At 35.5% G+C, this 16951-nt stretch overlaps 1 protein-coding gene across 32 annotated transcripts in view; it reads right to left on the bottom strand.

Annotated features, from left to right (window-relative positions):
• Positions 1–16951, bottom strand: part of ADAM22 (ADAM metallopeptidase domain 22) — a 269082-nt gene that overhangs the window by 71333 nt on the left and 180798 nt on the right. For all 32 annotated transcript variants that reach the window (XM_034964383.3, XM_034964385.3, XM_034964382.3 and 29 more), the window contains 5 exons: positions 14814–14883; positions 5954–6024; positions 2945–3019; positions 1166–1237; positions 190–356 (listed from right to left, as the gene is read on the bottom strand). In XM_034964383.3, the coding sequence (XP_034820274.1) occupies positions 190–356; positions 1166–1237; positions 2945–3019; positions 5954–6024; positions 14814–14883 (455 nt within the window). The remainder of the gene's footprint in view (positions 1–189; positions 357–1165; positions 1238–2944; positions 3020–5953; positions 6025–14813; positions 14884–16951) is intronic.

The following is a 16951-nucleotide window of genomic DNA, read 5'->3' as shown; positions in this document are numbered from 1 at the left end:
AAATTAAAACTTTTACATTTTCATGGCAATTTTAAGCAATCTATACTTGAAAACTTTTTCCAAATCTATCTGCCATCTGCCATGTCAAATCCTAATTGTGTTATGTAGCAGAAAGGATACATTTCAGTCACAACAAAGCATTTAACATGGAATCAAAAAAAGTAATACATCATTACAGAAGTTACGTACGAAAAAAGGTGAACTGCATCACTTTTCTCTTTGATAAAATCCCTCCTGTATTTCATAAACTCACGTAGGGTGATCAATGGATTTTCAGATATGGCAAACTTGTTGTCAGTCGCCCAGGTTTCCATAGCAACCAATACTATCCTGGTCTTAAGTTGGTCTTTATATATCTAGTATATTAATAAAATGAACACATCAGCTGTACATGTGGTAAAATCAAATAGTTTATGAACAGGACTACAAAACTCCTTTCATGGAAACTTCTTTGAGTTTTAGTTAAAGGGAGATAACTTTCTAATTTACATGCATTTCCCTTGAGTAACAGAGAATGAAATTGTTGACCAATACCCAAAGAAGAGAGCACTTTTTGGAAACAAAAGATCCCTTTTTGACAAATACCTGCACCCTATTCAAGGTTCCACCTGAATCTGTTTTCTGGTATCCTGGAAAAAGAATTCATGCATGCTTGAGTTCCCCTAGCCAAAAATGGAGCAATGAAGACTCTCCAAAGAAATAATTTCTATACAAGCTGACTGGCTCTGATTAGACTTGTGAAGAAGGTACTAGCGCAGCCTCATCAAGGGAAGATTTGGGAAGTATGGAGGTATAGTGGAATTATTTAGTTGCATCACTGCCACAGCACCAGGCACTCTTAAAGGCACAACTGTTGTACTGTTTCTCCATCGTTATAAGTCACTGTGAATACCTTTGTTAGGGGTATGACACAACCTTTGTTTTTACAGTGTGAAAAACATAGGATGGAATTTCAAGCATATCTATGGATAACTTCAACCAGTTCCTCTTCCCAGCCAGACATCAAAGTCAATAAAGTCTATTGCAAGGTCACCCGGGACTTACTAGACACCTTGGCTGAAGTGCAACATAGAGCAGTAAAACTATAAGAATCATATTATCCATTCTATTAGCAATTAGGAAATAAGAATCTTCTAGGGCAATAATGAACGGGGTTGATACTTACTAAATCTGCCATGTTCACCACAGATTTCGCATAGGTATTGGTATGTACAACGGAAAGCCGATGTTTTTTAAACTGAAAGCAAAAGAAAACAAGTGAAGGTCTTACAAAGTGATCAGAAAACAATCATCTCATCAGAGAAAACATGGTGCAATTGAAAGATCCCTAAAAATGTAAAAAAAAAATCTTTTCTGTAAAAATGTGTTGTCTGTAAAACAATGTCAGAGTCAGAGCTGAGATCAAGTTCTTTATCTGCTGTGTTGCCTGAGACAAGTCTCTTAAAGTACTGAGGCCTCAATTTATTCATCTGGGAGATGAAGTAAAAAATACCCAATCCATCCATTTCATAAGTTTATTTTTATTGGGATTGTTATTCAAAATGATAAAACATATGAAAGTTGTCTATGAATTGCAAGACATACAAATCTAAGTAGGGGTATAGACAGTAAAGTGGATGTAAACACTGCTAAAAGCATACAAATTTAAAAGTTCTGCAAGACTTACTCAGCAAGAAGAAACCTCTAAGATAAAGGTCACAACGAGGTGGCATAAAGGGCAGATGTGGATCACATATATCTTTGGTTGGTCTCAATCGTGTTTTAAAAATCAGGAAATATCATGTAAAATCCAACTGCTGGCTTCAGTTAAAATTAGCATTCTCACCTGGTAATAACTGGCAAACACTGAGAGGCAGTTGCTCCCCTTAGACAGGCCATGCACCATTCATTTCACCACAGGCCTTACCCACCTAATACTGTCTTATATCTGGTTAATTTCACTTACGTTATATGTCTACTGATGTCTATGGATATCTGAATTTGTGACGATCTAAAATGCTCAAAATATATGTTGTTTTAACTTATTTTATAAAAATCCTAGGGAACAGAAACATTCACTGGATTCAAATAGGTGGAAAGATAAAACTTAGACCTAGCTTGAACAAGGAAGCAGCACTCAATCCTGATTGTGTTGTTATTATTATTATTAGCAACTGTAATAATTAAGATCTAAATTATGTATTTAATCATACATAAATAAATGATCATTTTTTCCTCAAATAAGTAGTTCAAAGTAAATTAAAATGCACTTGTACCTGAACTTAAGTAAAATTCAGCAATATGCATCATTAAACATTTTTAGTTTAAAACTTTGGTTACATAGAACAATTAGCATTATAACTCATTGCTGTGCTATGAATGTAGTCATACTTCCTGCAATATGCTCATTAACTGAATATAAACACTATGGGTCAAAATAATTTGATTCAACAACATGAAAGTTTTGTCAAGTTCTTATCCTAAGAAACTTCATCCTAAGCTAAATGGTTAGCTATGTAAGCATTTCCATATGATTTCTGCACAGTAAGACCAAAATAGAAAAGCTGCTTTTCTTTTATTAAGATAAAGGTGTACCCCGCGAACTAAAATGTCACATAATTGGTGCCTCACTTTTTCAATATATAATGGAATTTCCATTTTTTTAAACCTTGTCATTTTATTAAGTGGAGATTAAAATATTAGTACCTCTACTAATCAAGCAAACTCAAAAGTTGATACTATGAGTCACAAAGTATTTTTGAAAACTCAAAAGTTACTGCTAGTTATTTCCACCTATGAATATTTCCTAATTGCAGGTTGTTGCTAGTTAACAAATATATTTGATTATACAAATACCTTCTCCAGGTTACAACTTGATGGGCTTCTTGTTTTTTCTAAACATATTTTTGCACTCACCAGTTTTACCCTAGGCACAAACAGGCTTAAAAACAACAGCAAATCCTACCATAAGGTGATCATTCACAATCATCAGTTCAATGTATTTGGTTTCTTCTTCTACATTACGAGGATATCGACGAAGCTGTAACACAGGAAAGGAAACAGCACCTAATTCAGCCCTCTAAACTTGGCTGCAAAAAGCTAAAAAATATGGAAGAAACTGACAAAACAAAATTTTCCCTTTTTATTCCTTCAGGATTTAAAAAAAAATTCATCAATTTGCTTAGTTTCTGAGTTGGTAATAAATTTACATGACTCAGAAAATTTAAAAAGTATAAAAGGGCAGAAGATGAATGTCTTCCTCTCACCTCTATTCTCCACCTACTCAGTTCCTAGTCCTTCCCCCACAATGGATATAGCAAGTTACTGGTTCCTTCCAAAAATACTTTTGCACATAAAACTAAATGTGAATATGTCCTTTATTTTGTACTTCCGTTTATTTCACTTTCTGCCTCCAGCGATTTTCATTTAACAGTCTATCTTGAAAATAGTAACATATGAAGAGCATTCTTTTGGGTTTAATTTCAGGTCCTCTGAGGATCTCCAAGAGGGTACAGGGACTGGAGTGATTGGCACTTTTATTATTTAATCTCCAAACTGGGAGTGAGTCATGTGCCTTCATCTAGGATGTTTCAGGGGATCCCCAAATGACATGGGGTCTTTGTTAGAATAGCTTTGAGAACTCCCAGGCAGTCTTGAGTTATCTATTACAGCTAGCTTTCTCTGCTCACCAACAAGTTTTCTCCTCTTTCGAAATAATGACCAATGAAAGTTACAGGGAAAAGCCACTAAGGAAAAGCCACTAAGGCAGCTATTCTCTTTGTTCTCTACAGTTAGCCTATAATATAATCATTAACAAGGTTTGTAAAGCTAGCTTTTTCCTTTATGCCATAGTTCAATATAAACTTTTCCAGAAAACGTTTTGCTCACTTGCCCAAGGTCCATTTTTGTGATAAGGGTATACAATCAAACTTAAATTAATACATATATGTTTGTTTTGAGTGTTGCAGTTAAAACTAACTTTAAAAATGCTCCCACATGGATTTTGTCATTGCTAACTGCAATCCTAAACTTAAAAACTTAAAAAAAAAAAACTATTATAACACCAAGGTGATAGGGAATAATAGATACAATTCTGAGGTTGGAAACCAAAGAATAACACTAAAGTGCATCCAATGACGAGAGTCTTTTTTTCTTTTTTAAGGGAGGGGGTGCTTTTAGGGCAATAGGAGCTGCTTTGCTACTTGTGAGAGACTAGTTAATACAGTAAACTTTTCAACAAATCCCAACATTTTGTTAATGTCAAAGAGTTGCCATATTAGCCACACAGTTTTATAGTACTTCACCTCTATGGGTCCATGGCTTTCTCAGAAAGAGAAATCAAGGTTTCGTCTACTTAGCAAACGATTAGATGTTGAGATGTTTATGAGGAACTTCAGGGTACATGTCAAAAGAATATTGTCCTATTCTTTCAGTCTATAATTCAAAAAAATACTGTTTCACATTAAATCCTGATGGTAATTATTTTATCTAACTGGGCCTCAAGATACGTATGTCTCTACCTATTCATATATATATACACACACATATGTTTATATATGAGTGTATATATATAAACATTCACAACACTTATAAAGGTCACAGTAGTAATTCATGGAACACATGGGTCTGAGAGGCGATATATGGCATATATGCGGTTATAAGCACCTCTCTGAGACCAGGCTTCCTAGGTCAGAATCCCAGCTCCACCACAGAGTTACCCTATGTGGCTTTGGGAAAGTTTCTTGATCCTCTTATGCTCAATGTCCTTATCAGTAAAATGAGGATATTATAGGTTAAGTATCTCTCATCTGAAAATCCAAAATCCCAAATGCTCCAGAATGAAAAACTTTTTGAGCACCAATATGACACTCAAAAGAAATGCTCACTGGAGCATTTCAGATTTCTAATTTTTGAATTAGGGATGCTGAAACACTAAGTATAATGTAAATATTCTGAAATCCTCCCCCTGCCAAAAAATAAATCAAAATGTGCAAAACTTCTGGTCCCAAGCATTTTGGAAAAGGGATACTTAACCTGTGATAATACCTTCCTCTTAAGGTTTTTGAGGGTTAAATGTGTTAATATAGTTAAAATTCTTATAATAGGGCCAGGTACAAGGTAAGTATTCAATAAAATTTAGCAATAATTATTCACAATAAAAATCTGTCTGTAAACATATATTTTATTTCAAGGTAATAAAAAGAAGATACCTGGTTCCTTCAACTTCTTGATCTTACTAGAGATCTATTCCCTTCATCTTGTGTTTTTAATAACCATCTCTCCTGCCCACACCACCACAGTGGTGATATCTTGATTCTGATGGCCACAACTCTTAATTTTGTCTAAACTATTTACCAGCTCTATGATTCGAGTAAGTCATTTTCACATGTCATAGAGTCATCATTTTTCTTTCAGTGAAAGGGGAATAATAGTACCGACTTCATTTGGTTTAAAGCATCATATCAACAGTTATTATTACCCAGTCCAAGATCCAGTCGAACAATCATAAAGTCCATGACCTAATTTTATATCCTGGACTCCAAAGTTTTGCCCAAGTGAGACACAAGCATTTTGTGGCTTCACAACCTGATTGATTCATTCCTAAGGGGTTATCTTCCAGGGAATAAATACAAGGATATAAACCATACAAGTGGATTCCACGATGTGGTACATATCTGGGCAAGGAAAGAAGCCTATGGTAGAAAGAACCCAAGGTGCCACAAGCAGGAGCCTCATAACCCATAATATGATGAAGAAACATATTATCACCACTATCTTGCATCCTTTTTGCATCTGTGAAACAACATGGCCCCCTTTCTACTGCTTCTTCAGATCCGTCACCCTTACGGTTTATCACACCCTGACAAATTCCCAAACTAATACTCACCCTCTCACACAGACTTACTGTAGATTCAAATGACTGGCAGTTGACAATTGTTTTAAAATAACACGACACACCACTGTGAATACATACCTGCCGTTTACTCCTTTTTGGTCTTGGCTTCAAAATAAATTTTGGTGGAGTAATGTTTACTTGTTGAAATTCTAAAAGGAAATTAAATTTAATTTAACTCAGTGCATTTGTCAGATTTCTTCAATACAGGGCAAAGTTTTACCTGCCCTTCCTTCTTATGAATTTTATAATACATAATGTTGCACTTAATGATCATACAAAACATTAAGTAACTGTAGTATATTAATACTAAATAAACATATAAAGGATGAATATAATTTGCAAAATCTAGAACATTACTTCTGTTCTAATTTATCTGGAAAAATTTTCATATTTCTCTTATAAATATCATTAATTTATTTACTGGAAATCTTCCAAAAAGCCAACTTGACTTTCACCTCCATTACTAACCTTCTAGAGGCAGCAAAATAAAGAAGAGGAGCAATGAGAAGTAGAATAAATAATCACACATTCCCAAGTTCATAATTTATTAAGAAATTGTTATAGGACACCAAAGTTTTGAGCTAATTTTTTCCAATTAATTTATATTCTTCTTTGCCCATAACCAAATTGATCTCAGGATTTATCTGCTCTTGGTAGCAGATGTGAAAATTATACATCAACTGTTTATGCATATAGATTCATCTCCGAATATAAGATTAGGTTATTTATAAGGGAGGATTTTTCTACAAAGTGAAAGGAAAGCTGCAATCTTTCCACAGGGTACAGATTTCCTAAAACTTTGATGACTGAACAATCTGAAGGGGCTTATTATACGAATAATACTATAAAACACTCAAGGTGAACCATTATCATTATTTTTGGATACTGTTCATAAAGGAGAAATAATCATGGTCAGAGAAACTTGTGACCAAGAAGCTGAATAATAAAATCGGGTAAGGAAATTAGTATTCTCTCTTTATTTCATGTTCAAATATTCTCCCATCATGTCGTTTTTCAGAATGCTATGGCCTGGGCATACAAGGGATTTGTTGAGAAAGGGAATAAGTTCTCTTTTATAATTAACTAATAGGACAAATAGAAAAACAAGATTACAAAAGTAACCCATCTCATATCAATAATTACATTAAATGCAAATAGACTAAATGTTGTGCCTAAAAGGCAAAGATTGCCAGACTGGATTTTTTTTTTTTTTAATGCAAGACTTAACCGCATGCTGTTTAGAAGAGGGGCACTTTAAATTTAAAGTATGGAAGAAGATACACCTTACAAACATTAATCACAAGAGAACTGTGAAGGAAATATTAATATCAGACAATGTAACTTCAGGACAATAAGTATCTGAGAGAAAGGAAACTATTTCCTAATTATAAATGGGATGATTCATCAAAAAGACACAATGCTCCTAAAAGTTTATTCACCTAATAACAGAGTTTTAAAATACATGAAGTAAAAAGTGACAGACCTGAAAGGAGAAATAGACAAATTCAAAGTTATAGTTAAGGATTTCAACAATCCTCCCTCAGTAATTGAAAGAAAAAAAAAGTAAACAGAATCACATGGATATAGAAGACTTAACACCATCAACCAATTTAACTAAGTTGGCATTTTTAACACTTTACCCAATAATTGAAGAATACATATCCTTTTCAAGAATACATGAAACATTCACCAAGACAGACATTATGATAGATCATAAAACAAGTCCCAATAAATTTTATTTAAAGAAAATGAAATGGCACAGAGTATTTTCTCTTATTGCAATTCTATTAAATTAAAAAATCTATAATAAAAAGGTGCTTGGAAAAAAATAACCAAGTATTTCGATACTGAACTCTACATTTCTAAATAATCCATGGGACAAAGAAGAAATCACATGGTAATTTAGAAAATGTTTTGACCTAAAGTAAATAAAAATATGACAAGGCAAAATTCAAGGGATGCAGGTAAGGCATTTAGTGCTTGAAGGGAAATGCATAGCTTTAAGTGGTTATGTTAGAAAAGAAAAAAAAAAGTTTAAATTATGATCTAATCTTCCACCTTAAGAGCCCAGAAAAATAAGAGCAAACTAAACACAAATCAAATAGAAAAAAGTGAGACTCAAAACTTAAACACAAAAATCAATAAAATTGATCAGCAGGGCTTGACCAATAAAGAAAGCAAATCACTACAGATTCTATAGATATTAAAAAGATAATACCAGGATATTATGAAGAGCTTTATGCCAATAAATTTGTTAATTTAGATGAAATTCCTTGAACGTGTGTATATATAGAAAATCTGAATAATCCTGTATCTATTAAATAACTTTAATTCTTAATTAAACTTTCCAAGAAAACCACAAGGCCAGATGGCTTCACTGAAGAATTCTACCAAAGATTTAAGGAAGAAATAATACCACTTTTACACCAACTTAGAAAAAAAAAAGAGTTGGAAACTTTTCCTAACACATCTTATAAGACCAGTAAAACCCTGGTACTAAAACCAGAAAAGAAAACTACAGTCCAATATGCTTTCTGAACCTATATTTTAAAAATGCTTAACAAAACATAGGCAAATCAAACCCAGTAATACACACAAATATAATCTACCATAACCAATTGGGGCCCATTTAAGAATGCAAATTAGTTTCATATTCAAAACATCAATTTATACAATTCATCACATTAAGAGATTAAAGGAGAAAATTATATGATCCCTTAATAGACATAGAAAAGCATTTGACAAAATTCAACACCTATTCTTGATAAAAACTCTTAGCAAACTAGAATAGCAGACTGATAAAACTACTCAGCTGCAAATATGTGCTACCTTTCATGGAAAAGGAAGGATGAGCAGAATTAAGAGTTGAGAACACAGAGCCAAGAGTCATGGAGAATTATTTCCAGGCCTTGAAACCCAATCAAGAAAGGGTCAACATTTGCCCAGCAGAATTTCAGAACTGCAATGTCAGTGTCTTTCTTGTTTCTCGAATTTTCCCTCTTTTGTAAGCGAATGTCTATAGCTGGCCCATTACTGGATCCTGGGACTACATAGGGCAGATAACTTGTCTCTTTAGTTTTACACACAGAAGGACTAAGAGAAATTACACCCAAAGACCCTCATCCACACCTGGATCTGATTTAGATAATGAGATTCCAGACTTTGAGCAGATGCTATAACGGGATGAAATGCTTAGAGACCTAGGGAGGAAGAGAATGTATTTTGCAGGTAAAAGGGACAGGAATTACTGCCCCCAGTAATCCTGTCAAAGAGAAGAATTTGACAGACTTTAAGATTACCTCTAATAGTCTCCACCTCCTGGTACTCACGCCCTTTTGTAATGCCCTCTCTCTGAGTGTGAGTAAAACCTGTAACTTGCTTCCAACCAATGGAATACAGCAAAGGTGATGAACTGTCATTTCTCAAGATAACATCATATAAGATTGTAACTCAGCTTGCTAGAGACTCTCTTCCTTACTGGCTTTCATTACATGAGCACTAGTGTTGTGAGCTTCCCTATGGAGAGGCCTATGTGAGAAAGAGAGCAACCATCAGCCAAAAGCCAGCAAGAAACCAAGGCCCTTGGTCTAAGAGGCTAAGAAGAACTGAATTCTGCCAACGACAACTGCATATCCTTCCACAGTTGAGCCTTGAGATGAGATGCAGTCGTAGAAAACACCTTGACTGCAGCCTGTAAGGGACTCTGAAACAGAGAACCAATCTAAGCCATCCTTGGACTCCTGATCCACAGAAACTGTGAGATAATAAGTGTGTATTGTCTTAAGAGGTGCATTTTGTGGTAATTTATTACTCAGCTACTTTCTAATTTTTCTGTACATAATAAAAATGAATTCCTCAGCAATAGATAACTAATACAATGACACTGTATAATCTCATTCCCTTGAGGGAAGGGTGGACTCTGTGACTCATTTCTAATAAATACTATACAGCAAAAGTGATCAGATGTTACTTTCGAGATCAGGTTAACAAAAAGACTGTGGCTTCCGTCTTAGGCATACTGTCTCATTCTCTCTTCTCTTGGTCTCTCACTATCTCCTGGAACAAGTTAGCTACCAGGTTGGTGGGGGGCAGCCCTGTGGAGAGGCCCATGTGGTGAGGTACTGAGGCCTGACAACAATTATATGAGTGAGCTCAGAAGCTAATCCTTCCCAGTTGAGCCTTCAAATGAAACTGTAGTCCCAGCTGACAGTTACGCTACAAACTCATGACACCGTGGGCCACAGGAACCCAGCTAAACCACACCCAGATTCCTGATTCTCAGAAATTATGAGATAATAAATATTTGTTTATTAAAGCCACTAAGTTTTAGAGTAATTTGTTATACAGCAATAGATAATACAATATCTACACTAAAAATGACCAAACACTGAAAGAAATTTTAGTCTCACTACTAATAATATGATGTTTTCCCCCATTAACCCATACTTTTAATATAATTCTAATAAAAATCCCAGAATTATAGAAATTGACAAGCAGGTTCTAAAATCTGTAGGGAAATGTGAAGGGCCCAGAATAGCCAAAAATTTTTGGAAAAAACAGAATTGGAGGATTTACGTTATTTGATTTCAAAACTTATATAAAGCCACAGTAAGCAAAACAAAGTGTGATAAGGGTAGCCAAATAAAATAAGAGTCAAGAAACGGACTCATATTCATACTTTTAATACTTTTTAACAAAGACATCAAAACAATTCATTGATGAAAGGAAACTCTTTTCAACAAATGGTATTAAAATAATTGTGTATCCACATACAAAATAATAAAATAAAACTTAACCCCTACTTTTCACCATGCACAAAAAGTAATTTGAAGAGGATCCTAGATCTAAACATAAAAAATAAAACTATAGAGTTTTTAGAAGAAAACACTAGAGAATATCTTCAAAACTTGGGAGCTAGCAAAAATTACTTAGCATAGAGAAAGCAATAATGATAAAAACTAATGTTAAACTTCATGAAATTTAAAACATCTGTTCATCATAAGATGCCATTAAGTAAATGAGCAAGCCAAAGACTGGGAAAAATATATTCATAAGGCATATTTGGCAAAGGCCTCCTATCTAGAATATGTAAGTACTCCTACAACTTAACAACAAAAAAGACAGAAATTCTGATTAGTGGCGAGTAAGTATATACTACACATCATTAATCACAAGAAAAATGCAAATTTCAACCAAAGTGAGATACCACCACATACACTAGAATAGCTAAAATTAAAGAATGACAGAGCAAATGTTGGTCAAGATGTGAAACAATTAAAACTCTCATAGAGTGCCGACACAAATATAAAAGAGTGTACCCACTTTGGAAAAAGGGTTCAGCAATTTCTCATAAAACAGTGGTTCTCACTTGGACACAGGAAGGGGAACATCACACACCAGGGCCTGTTGTGGGGTGGGGGAAGGGGGGAGGGATAGCATTAGGAGATATACCTAATGTAAATGACCAGTTAATGGGTGCAGCACACCAACATGGCACATGTATACATATGTAACAAACCTGCACGTTGTACACATGTACCCTAGAACTTAAAGTATAATAAAAAAATATATATATATTAAAAAAAAAACAGTGGTTCTCAAAGTGTGATTCCAGCAGCAGCAGCATTAGCATCACCTGGGAAGCACTGGAAATACAAATTCTCCAAACCCACCCAAGATATACTGAATTAAAACTCTCAAGATGGGGCCAGCAATCTGTGGTTACCAGTCCTCCAGATGATTCTGATGCATGCTAAGGTTTGAGGACACTGTCAACATAGTTAAACATGTACCTACCCTATGGCCCAGCAATTTTATTCCTAGGTATTTACTGGAAGAAATGAAAATATGTGCCCACAGAAAAGACTTGTACAATAACGTGCATAGTTGCTTTTCTCATAATAGTCAAAAACTGGAAACAACCTAAATGTCCATCAACTTAATAAGTTAAAAATTGTGGTATAGGCCGGGCGCAGTGGCTCATGCCAGTAATCCCAGCACTCTGGGAGGCCAAGGCGGGTGGATCACTTGAGGTCAGGAATTTGAGACCAGCCTGACCAACATGGTGAAACCCTGTCTCTACTAAAAATACAAAAATTAGCCAGGCATGATAGTGCATGCCTGTAGTCCCAGCTACTCGGGAGCCTGAGGCAGGAGAACTGCTTGAACCCAGGGGGCAGAGGCTGCAGTGAGCCGAGATCGCACTATTGCACTCCAGCCTGGGCAACACAGCAAGACCCCATCCCCCACCCCCGAAAAAAGTGGTATATTCATAGGACACAACATATTCAATAATTTAAAAGAATGAACTATTGCTACTCTTGACAACATAAACCTCACAGGCATGTGCTAAACAAAAGAAGCTGCACATAGTACATGATTCCATCTGTATAAAGTTCTACAACAGACAAAAGGAATGGCAGAGGTGGGAGGCACTGACTACAAAGGGTACAAAGGAAGTTATTGGGGTAACGGACATGCTCTATCTCTCAACAAGAGTGTAGGTATGTAAAAATTCATTGAATGGTACACAAGACTTTTATATTTCATTGCATATTTTTTTAACTGGGTGCATAAGTGTCCACAGGAAATAAGATTTTCCCAGAATATGTTCTCAGAAACACTAGTCCTGAGACAGGTACATGCCATGTAAAGCAAACGTTCCACAGTCCAGCAAGTTTGGGGAACAGCTGATCCTATGTCTATCGCTGGGAAATACATAAAACATAACAAGATGATGATGTTGATAATCTATAACCCAGTTAAACTTTATGCAATCTAAAATAATTAAACTTACTTTTGAAACTATTTCACAGAAATTGCAGTTTTGACATTTATTTGTCCATTTCTTGTTTTCTTCTAATTTATCACAGTAAATCATAAGTAATGTTGGGAGACAAACTCTCTCAAAATTGACAGTGCCAACTTCTGATGAGAAAAGAAAACTAGAAACTGATTGAAACAGACCTGAGTTTTTAAAGAATGTGTCTAAAAATCATTTTAATAACAGCAAAACTGCCAAGTCACCATCAAAGTTTCTGCTGGAAAGAAACCCTGAACGATTTTCTCAAAAAAAAAAAAAAAAGATATATATAGATAGATAGATAGATATAAGGTTATATCCTAGCAAGCCTACAATCAAGTCTTTAGGGGAAAATCTTTATTTATTACTTTAAATATTAATTAATGTTGACTGCTCCCAGTAATACCCATTAAATTATAGCTTTATTCCCACACAGCTAGTCATGACTTATTTTCTTATCAGAATAGGGATTGTAAAAAGTTTTATAAGATCACTGAAAGAACAGTCTAAAAAGTCTGTGAGAGGTAAGAGCATCTATATTCCCATTTGAAGATTTTTCAAAATAGTAAATTCTATTAAATCTTCAATCCCTCTGGCAGCAGGAGAGAAGGGGAGAGAATGTTCATTTCTCTTTAGGGAAATTACAGGAGGACAAGGAGTTACAAACTTCATTTAGAGAGAAAGGAACATTAGGAAACATTTATTTTATTTTCTGATGAAGAGACAATGTAAACTTCTAAGTGATTATCTAAGCATTAGTTTAGGATTACTCCATTTCCCTCTGTGCTTCTCTACCATAGTGTCATAATTCAAAACTCAACTTTACCCCTTGCTAGCTGTGGGACCCTGGAAAAGACAAACTAACTGAGCTCTGTTTCTTCATCTACAAACCGGGAATAACATTAATCTTACAGGGCTGCTGCAAAGATTAAAACGAGATTAAAAATTAAAATAATCAGGACGGGCACAGTGGCTCACGCCTGTAAGCCCAGCACTTTGGGAGGCCGAGGCAGGTGGATCACAAGGTCAGGAGTTCGAGACCAGCCTACCCAATATGGCGAAACCCCTGTCTCTACTAAAAATACAAAAATTAGCCAGGCGTAGTGGTGTGTGCCTGTGGTCCCAGCTACTTGGGAGGCTGAGGCAGAAGAATTGCCTGAACCCAGGAGGCGGAGGTTGCAGTGAGCTGAGGTCGTGTCACTGCATTCCAGTCTGGGCGATAGAGCAAGACTTTGTCTCAAAAAAAAAAAAAAAAAATTAAAATAAGGCTCACTAAATAGGGGAGGAAGCATCTCCATACCAGATATCCAGATATCTTCTGAATAAAGATATTCAGAGTGCTGTCTGTCTTCAGAAGAAAATAAATGAGTCCAGCACAGCCAAAGACAAAAGCTAACTCACCCTGCATAATCACTGCTCCACTAAGGAGAGCAAAGTATGCATGCACTGCCCTTCCTGTCATGTGAAGACTTGGAAGCAAATCTCAAAGCAACATAGGTTGCTAGGTCCATTTATTCAACCTAAAATAAATTAGCTTACTTTTGAAAATATTTCACTAAATTTGTATTTTTGACATTTGTCTATTTCTTGTTTTCTTCTAACTTGTTATAGTAAATCATAAGTAATCTTGGGAGACAAACACTCTTAAAATTAACCTAGATCCATTTAGGTATAGATGAGAAGAAACGACTAATTTCACAAATAGCACATAATGATAATAAAAGTTAACCTATAATCGTTCTTTCTTAAAATGCTAGAGCAAAAAAGAGACAAGGAAAACAATAAGTAGGGAAATGATTAAGAGTTCATCCCTATGTTTACAAGACCAGTATTTCACAAAGAGTGAATTTGTATATACTTTGTCTCACAGACCAATTCTTGCTCTAATCTTGTTTCTCCTTTAGTGCCTTATTTTTAATTTAAAAATTTTTTAAAGTTTTCCTCCACATCTTTCCAAACTCATCTGTGAGGACAGTTTGCATTTTATTCTCCCTCTTGACGTGACTTGGCTCTCCCTCTAAAAATGTCAAAAGCAGATGTGGGCTAATGATATTCCAAATATAGATTAGTTCTAAGGCATTAAATAAATTACTGAAGTTGTCTTTTAGATAAAAAGTCACTATATGAACATCATACCAGATGGAAGATCATCCAAGGAAAATTCAAACAGTCTGGATTTGTAAACTGAATGAAAATGGAAATCCTCCTGAAATGACACAAGCAACAGTGATTAAGCATGTACAACAGGATTATCTCCAGCCTTAGGCAAACATAGCTGGAGACCCTTAAAAGAACCACAGCTTGCCTATGCATTCTCCTGGGTTTAGAGAGGTGATGAACCATTGCCCAACCCCTCCTATTCACTCCTGTATTCTCTCAGCACCAGAGCAATATCCAATGAGAAGAAAAATGCCTTCACAGAGAAGCCAAAGCCTACAGTAATGGAAAACAAATGAATGAATCTATTCCCCCAAGGACAAATAAGACATTTGGCAAAATGACTTAATGTTTTTTTATTACTGATTCCTTTCACGGATCCCTGCACCCTTTTAAAAGTCAGAGAGCTTTGGTAGGCAGACTACAGAGCTAACAATCTTCATAGTATTGGGGAGCAGGATGCCTGGTATAAGTAAATGTACAAAGTGGACCCTGTTCTGAAATTCAAGTGTCATACAAGCTATATGAAAAAGCAAGAGATAAAAAGTCACACTTTTCTTCTAAAAAGTTAATAAACACTCAAATATAATTTCATCTGGCTTCATCCAATTACTAAAAAAAAAATTAGAATGTCATAGTCCAGTTTCATATTATCTTAAAAAAATCATACTGTCAAGCAAAGTGACAAGACAGGCAGCAGTGGGTACCCATAAAATAATACACAATACAGAGAATTTCCCAAACAAGATGGTTTATGGGTGACAAAGCCATGCATGTTTCTTGGAAGAATTTGCCTCTCTGCTTAAGTAATGTTGTGTAATACGAGGAAGAACATTTGTATGTACAGAGCTAGAATGAAAGTGTATTATGTTTCTGTGTAGTCTATAATATTAATTCAACTTCTTCTAATTTGTGGGCAATGAATGTTTCAGCTAAAGTGAGAGAGAGGATTAAGATGACTCAGGTTTCTCTAAACTTCATCAGCATAGAGCCTTAAAAGCAATAGACAACAGAGAAAAATCCAGAATCTAGAAAAGAGAGGAGGGGTGAAAAATCACAGATCTGTGGATTTGATTTGTTATGGACTGAATGTGTGTGTGTCCCCAGACTTCTCATATTGAGGCCCTGGCACCCAGGGTAACTTTGTCTGGAGATAAGGCCTGTGAGGAAGTGATAAATGTTAAATGAGGTCATAAGGGTGAGATCCTTATTCAGTATAGCTGGTACCCTTATAACAAGTGGAGACAACCAGAGTTCTCTCTCTCTCTCTCTGCCATGTGAGAACACAGTGAGAAGGCAGCCATCTGCAACTCAAGCAAAGAGCCCTCACCAGATGTCAACCCTGATGGCACCTTGGACTTTCAGTGCCCAGAACTGAGATAAAGTTTCTGTTGTTTAAGCAACCCAGTCTACAGTATTTTGTTATGGTAGCCAAGTCAAACTAAGACAGATCATAACACATTAGGGTTGAGATGGAAATAGAGATTTCAGAACACCTCAAAGGGAAAGTATTACATTTCCAATATAAAAGAGAAAGAAACAAAAGAAATTTTTTGTTTGTTTGTTTGTTTGTTTTGGAGATGGAGTCTCATTCTGTCACCCAGGCTGGAGCGCAGTGGCAGGAGGTTCAAGCAATACTTCTGCCTTAACTTCCCAAGTAGCTGGGATTACAGGCGCATGCCACCACACCTGGCTAATTTTTGTATTTTAATAGAGACGGGGTTTCACCAAGTTGGCCAGGCTGGTCTCTAACTCCTGACCTCATGCCCGCCTCAGCCTCCAATAGTGCTGGGATTACAGGCATGAGCCACCACACCCGGCAAGAAATTTTTTAAAAAACACTTGTGGTTTTGACTTACTCAATATTTAGTTTAAAATATACAGACAGTCCCCAACATACATGTTTTTGACTTTATGATGCATTTATCAGGGTGTTAAATACATTTTTTACTTATAATATTTTAACTTATGATAGGTTTATCAGGACATAGACCCATCATAAGTTGAGGAGCATCTGTACATATGTTTACTATCTTAACCCTAAAAAATATAAAAATGAAATAAAGTAGAGATAAAAAAGGAGAGGAAAAAAGCTCTCAGCATAAACATTTCCATTT

Source organism: Pan paniscus, chromosome 6 (assembly GCF_029289425.2).
Source record: "Pan paniscus chromosome 6, NHGRI_mPanPan1-v2.0_pri, whole genome shotgun sequence".
NCBI classification, from domain to species: domain Eukaryota; kingdom Metazoa; phylum Chordata; class Mammalia; order Primates; family Hominidae; genus Pan; species Pan paniscus.
Note: the sequence above shows the minus strand (reverse complement) of the source record. Positions and strands in the feature narration are given on the sequence as shown.